Source organism: Glossina fuscipes, unplaced genomic scaffold (assembly GCF_014805625.2).
Source record: "Glossina fuscipes isolate IAEA_lab_2018 unplaced genomic scaffold, Yale_Gfus_2 1, whole genome shotgun sequence".
In the NCBI taxonomy this organism is placed as follows: domain Eukaryota; kingdom Metazoa; phylum Arthropoda; class Insecta; order Diptera; family Glossinidae; genus Glossina; species Glossina fuscipes.
In genome coordinates, this window is record NW_023998415.1 from 4,468,352 (window position 1) to 4,475,592 (window position 7,241).

General features: G+C 30.3%; 1 protein-coding gene across 2 annotated transcripts in view; it reads right to left on the reverse strand.

Moving 5' to 3' along the window:
• The window catches only part of LOC119632259 (palmitoleoyl-protein carboxylesterase NOTUM), a 27,029-nt gene extending 23,794 nt beyond the window's left edge, over positions 1-3,235 (reverse strand). For both annotated transcript variants that reach the window (XM_038025071.1, XM_038025072.1), the window contains exon 1: positions 3,069-3,235. In XM_038025071.1, the coding sequence (XP_037880999.1) occupies positions 3,069-3,179 (111 nt within the window). In that variant the 5' untranslated portion in view covers positions 3,180-3,235. The remainder of the gene's footprint in view (positions 1-3,068) is intronic.
• Between the last annotated feature and the right edge of the window lie 4,006 nt (positions 3,236-7,241).

The window sequence follows — 7,241 nt, forward strand, 5'->3', positions numbered from 1 at the left end:
ATATATATATATATATATATATATATATATATATATATAGAAGTGTAGTTATTCGCGTAGATGTACGTTATGATCATACGGTCATCAAAGCAGAGACAAAATAAGAAACCTCTTATATATAAACTTCCCAACAGCGGACATCAACCAGAAACGAGCTCGTTTTTCTTTCTCCTTTTAAAAATTTCATGAATATGCCTTTTTTGTGGCCTCTAATGCCATGTCTTTTTTTTCGATTCTGTGCCCGTTCGTGGATTTGTGTGTAGGTACTTTATATGCTTCCGAATTACTTGCTTTTCTGGTTGTTTGTTTCCTGAATTTTCTTTCTCTCTGTTTTTCAGACCAAATAGTCATCCTGCGACGCATATGTGCGCCGACCGGCAGAAGATGTTAAAGAACACTTTTAGTCTTCAAGTCTACAGGAACAGAAACAAATAATTATGGGTCATGCTGTGTGCTTTTTGTACCATAACAAAAATAACAATAACAACAACGACAACGGTACGATCGGTAAATGATAATAATAAAAATGCTATAAAAATGGTGAAAGAATAACAGGTGTCTTCTCTTGTCGGTCTCATACATATGTTTAGGAAAAAGTTGCCGTTTAAGTAAGATTCACACCTTTCGTTTACGTATCTACTGTTAAAACAAAATTTTCGAACGTATACCGAGGGGGAGCTTAAAAAAACCTATTGTATAATTGACAAGTGTAGCAGCATCTATTTTGGTAACAAACGTTGGGCAATCTTTATTCCAAAAGTAAGGCGGATTATATGCGACACGCATTGTTATATTTTTTTTCCCTGCGTTTTCCCTGTACCGCATACATACGGAGTGAAGTATTTGGCCGCATAAAGTTCCATAAACGAAAATTAATTACACGAATCGCAATAAGCAGTGCATCTATAATCCAAGACTGGCGGTCAGTTCCGTCTCTGCTTCCTTAAGTTACGTTTGGGTTTGTGTCATAATTATTATTATAGTTGCGCAATTGCAATCCGTATTGCGACCGAGAAGATCTATTGTATTTGTAGGTTTTTGTTAACAGCATGAGCTGCTGTCTCGATTTTCCTTTGCCAATTTTTGTACTAACTAAGCAAATGTTATCCATTTTTCATATATTGGTTTGACTTCATTTTCATTGTGATCCTTATCTGATTTCCAATTCTCGCATCTGATGAAAAGCAAAAAGTAAATTAAAAAAGACCATCACGTGCCTTAAAAGTAATCGGTAAGCTTAATATGCCTTCCCACGCGGATATGAAGAAAATTTTGAAGATTTATTGAGCTTTCGGAAAAAGGGATCTACTTTTCTCTTAAATTTTTGATTGTCACTTAGGCGTTCTTAACTTCTCAACTATTTCAAGACACTTGAATATCTTATATCTTATGTATCAATCTATGATCCAAACTGAACTTGGTTTTGAATTGCTCCGGATGATTAAGAATCGTTTAAGTACGAAAAGATACCCAATTTGTCGAATTGAGAAAAAAAAAAATCATTCCGCATGAGCACCCGAATAGGCAAAGGATCGCGGTTAAGAATTTAATATCAAAAATTAAATCTCAAGTAAAGGTAAAGTTTTCAATACAGGCGAGCATACGATCTAAATTCTTCGGCAGTTTTTAAATCTATATTTTTTAAAATTTATTCACGAAATATGTAAACAATAAATAAATAAATAAATTTTGTTTTATTTTCTTAGTGAATGTTTTTAGTAGACTTCTCATTGCATCATTCAAATGTCTTTCATTAATTCAAGGAAATCATTTTAATATTGACTGAAAGGATGAAAGTTTGCAGCGTTGCTGGATTTTAAAAGCAGTTTCTTGTATGACATAAAGAATATTCACTTAAGTAATCAATAGTTTGCATATCGCATATGCGAAACTATAGAGACAAAAAAAGAAAAAACGACAAAGGTTTTTTTATATTAATTAATACAAGAAATATTTTCCGATATCATTTCATTTATCTATAATTTTTATTTGCTTATTGTCTATACATTTTGTTAAAGGATTCAAAAAGTATGACATTTTGAAGGAACCCGAATAACTTAGATCACATCTGCCAGGTTTAAAAACTCGACTGCATTTGAGAGTTGAACCTGCGGCCATTGAGTTGTTAGTCGGTATTTTCTACTTATTCGTCTACTCGTATAAATCCTAAAAAGTAAGGAGCCCATCAAGGGCTAGCAACTTTAAAATATTCACTCACTATTGAAGAGAAAATGTTTTTAGGACTTTAGAAATGGCGTTGGTGGATGGGATTATTTAAAAAAAAAAAAAAACCTTACCGTACCTTATGCTATTTATTGCCGAGTTATGTGAGTGCAAAATGCAATCTTATAAAAGAAAAGAATAACGTTTACCTTAAAAGTATTCTTTTATAACTAGATATATTTTTTCGTTAGCTTGCACGCACTTATGTACAATTAGTTTGGCATATATTAATGCAATTATAGAAATTGCATGGGGATCAAGCGATCGATATAAGCTTTTCAGTTTTCTGAAAGGATTTGCTTATATACGCAAGCGCATATGCTTAGATAGATATACATATATATATATATTCTTGCTAGTTGTTTAGTGTTATTTATTTATTTTTATTTTTATTTTTTTTTGTTTTTATTAATTTCTTAATTAATCATTCAGTTTAGTTTTTTCATGGCGACGAAAAATTAGAAGAATATATATATATATATTCAGTTTAAGTAAAGGAGGTTAGGTTTCCTTCGTACGCACACACACAACACACACACACACACAACACACATACAACACACACACACACACACACACACACACACACACACACATATATATATATACACACATTGCTATTAATTATTGTGTGAGAATTTGATTCAATCCTCATCGCTCGCGAAAAAAATGGGATGTTGTGCAGGCATGGCACAGTCATTAGTTTGCCAAAAAATATTTAAAAATGTCTTTTTCTTCTTTCTTAAATTAGTAAACTTAGTCAGGATATTGGATGACATATTTGTCTTTCAAATTTACTATCGGTTTTTGTTTTGAAATTCTTTAGATTTCCGGCGTCTACATACCTGTGGCCATTGATCAATAATCCATTTTTGACAATTTCGACGCATTCCTGAATATGAATTTGTTAAAATGCGAAAATGTATCATTTCAAGTGAATTACATTTACTAATCATTTTAAGTAATAATTTTATATTTTTAATTTTTTCGATAACTCTTCTCTTTTTTTTTGTTTTAAAATAATTGTCGTTTTTTTTTTTGGTAAGCTTCGATTCCGTTATTTGTCGACACAAAAGAGTAGATTTGTTAAAAACTTTTATTTTTTGGGAAACAATAATTTTCACAAATATTCTTCCGTTATTCGTTGTGTTAATCAACGAAAATTCTTACAACCGAACGCACATTTATTCAGTTGGCTTATCTAATACGGCACCGTCATTGGCATAATTAATTAAGAAATATTTTAATTAAAGCAAAAAATTGTAATGTGTGTGTGCCAAATCAATATTTATTATTTTTACGAACAAATAGAAATTTAAGAAATTTACATGCATTACACATGTCCCATCTTTCACGCTTTTCACACTTTTCAAACAAAAAAAAAAAAGAAGAACTAAAGTTATGGTTTACTTCATATCATTCATTATCTATTATCACTCGGAATAATTTGGAGAAGGAAAGATTTAGTTATATGAACATAACTATTATTAGGGAGTAAAAATATATTTGAATTAATTAATCATTTATATGTAAAAGTATTTATTATTTTATGTTAATAGTTTTTTTTCTCAATATTATCGATATATTTACGTACATTATTTCGCACAAGTTCTCGCGACAATAAATTTATACATCCTCATCGTTCAAACTAACTGACGCAAATGAACAATGTGAACAATGAACATAATGAACATGATGAACATGGAATCGATTTTGAGACTGCTGAGAGACGGTAGGAGCAATAATAAGGAAAAAACACGGGAGATATGCTAGCTTGATTAGCTAAAGTTGAGGGGTGTATTCATTTTCTCAAAATGTTTGCAACATTCAGAAGGAAGCTTCATAGATCCCATAAAGTGTGTATACTATTGAATCAATATCATCAATCTATCTATTTGCTTTCTACACTTACGCGTATTATAATTAAATGTTGTACTATTCTACTCAGAGTAGACTGTATTCTGGAGAATGGCTTTTTTCCATTTATTATTATTATTATTATTATTATTATTATTATAACACGATTGAAAAACACGAAACGTAGATACATAAAACGACAAATAAATATTGAAATTTTTCATTACATTCATGTTTAACTTATATCATTTCATTTTTATATAATATTATCTATTATATTATGTATTCATTAAATTAAATATATAATATAATAAGGGCGTATTTATAGTCATCATGAGAAATTAAGCGGTTTTTAAAAACTAGATATGTAGATAGGATCATATTATGCGCCTTTTAAATTTAAACGATTCTAAGGCTTTATTAAATGGTAAAATATCGGAGTCGATACTCTGCACCTATCCATGCAACTCATAGAGAATCTCTAGCTATGTTAAATAGTTTTATAGCTTCAGTGGATTTGTATGGAAGTATGTTTAAAAATCTTTCCTCACAATATAAATTTTCACTTTATAGAAAGGTACTCTCGATAATATCCGCAAACAACGTAATCGTTTATTTGATCCTCGCCATACCTCTGACACGTAGGGAACGTTTAAATATTTGAAGAGAGTTTTGCAGGATCTTGTTACAACGACACGACAAATCCTCTGTTATATAAATAAAATAATATTACATTTTCATTAACTTTTTAAACTTCTTTTTTTATGATTATTTTTAAATATTAAAAATTGAAAATATATTCGAATTAAAAAACTATTAAGTAAATATAAAATAATTTATTTATGCAATTAATTAAATTGTTTTGTTATTATTACTTTTTTTATATATATAAAAAAAAAATTTTTTTGTTTTTTTTTCGTTTAAACATTGAAAATATTCAAATTGTATATGTTTTTTCGTTTTGAGAGTAAAATTTTATTTTGCTGTGCGTTCTTATGAAACCCGTTTTTCACTTTTTGAGACCAAGAGAGTCAATGAAATTTGCTTTGCTATGAGAGAGAAACAGCCATAGCAGAAGAAGAGGAATAATATGGTAAAGAAACATGTAAATAAGCAAGTAAGTTCTCTATCTGTCTTCGTTCTCTTGGTAGGTAAAGGCATGCAGTGGCGTTTATAGGTTTTTGATTTGTTATTATTTTTAGCTATCTGTGCTATTGTTTTTATTTTTTGTTTGTTTAGAATGTGGAAAATAATAACAAAAGTAATAATTGACCATTTAAAACAGAGATGAGAAGAGGCTGTTGTTGTTGTTATTGTATTATTAGCCTTCGCTAGTAAAATGCTTTATACACATGAATGAAATTAAACTCAAATTGGTAAAAAAGAATAATTGAATTTTTTTTTTTTGTAGATATATGTGTGTTTGTGATTTTATTGCAATAATCATGAACGTTACATTTGATATTAATTTCAAATTTAGCAAATATCTTATGCATATTATTAAAATTGTTTGTTGCTCGCAGTCTCGAACGACTTTGCTTAAACCGATGGGAGTAGAAATTAAAAGGATTAAACAAGCATCAAGAGTATTCGTAGCCTTGTTAGATAGCAAAAGGACGATAGGACTAATTTTTCCTTTCCATAGGCGAAAACGGATGACGTTCCTAATATATATGTATATGTATTCTCATACTGACCTAATAACAAACCGATATAATAGGTTTAGCTGACTATCAAAGCAATTCAACCTATTTCCGACAAAAAATTTTCAATTATATCCCTACGTTGCTTTATTATTTTAAGTAGCATATACCGCTAAAAGTGGAGGCCACTTGGTTAAACCACAAAACTCTGGTTTTTTGCTTAATTTTTAATATCAGCCGCATAGAAAGCATAGAAATCTATCATACATTCACCGACTCAAGATCGAAGAACGTTGCAGGTAGAGAGAAAAGAAACATAACGCAGCAACTTCGTTTATTTAGTAGACAAAACTTTTCCTTTGCACAATGCTAATTCCGACACATAATTAAGTAATGCGCAACAGTAACGATGGCAATAATTCAAAAAAATTAACAATGAAAAAGAAACTATTGCTTAGATTTAGTCCAAATTTTTAATTTTTTCCTATTTACTAATAGCTCAGATTAATGGAATTTCATATTAAAATGAAGCGGACAAAGTGCTCTTTTTTTGATTAACTATGAACGGGATCCGTGGACATACGCACTTAACTTGATATTAATAAATTGAGCAACAAGACCTGTGAGATTTTCTAAATCAATTATGCTTTTCATGCTAATCAAAAATTATTATATCTTATTGGACGCTGTTTGCGTATTTTTAAGCCTTACAAACGTTTGACTATTCTTATATGCTTTTTATGGTGAGTATAAAAAGAAGAACTCGTTAATGATTATAGTGTATAGAAGATATTGTTAAGAAAACCAATATTGAATTCAGTTCCAAGAGTTATAAATCGAAAATCAATGTTCCATTTACAAGCATGTACAAATATCCATAAACCTGCGTTGCGGTAGTAGTAACCTGTAATGAAGTTTTTGAGTTAGCGAGAGTAACAAATTTAATTTTTCTAATTCGTGTAGACGAAGCGCATCTGCTAATGAAAAAGGCCACAATAAACGAAACCTCGCTTTTAGTATAGTAATCGGGCGGAAGGCACAAAACAATACGCACTTAAAGTCAAAGCAAATGAGGCCACCGTGCACAGCGCATTCTTCTCTTTTTTTCTCGATGTTTATTTTTTCATTTTCTTATTTGCTTTTTTTTTTTTTTGTATGAAAGTGCGGTTAAGATGAAACGTGTCGGCATAGCTTTGATACCGCCAAGATCAAAGATACCGATTGTTTACATAATGGTGGCCTTTGAAACGGAACAATAGAATGCCAGGATCAAAAGTAATAGCCGCTGGTTTCGCAGTAATGACAAAAATAACATCAACATAAACAACAACCATAACAAAAAGCAACAAATATAAAACAATAATATTATAAAACGTAAAACTATGAAAATATTTACGTATGTGTAAGAACTGAGAAGTCTGTGAAAGAGAGAAAGAAGACGATGAAGAATAGTGTGGAAGAGGGAGCAAACAGAGAGAGAGAGAGAGAGAGAGAGAGAGAGAGAGAGAGAGAGAGAGA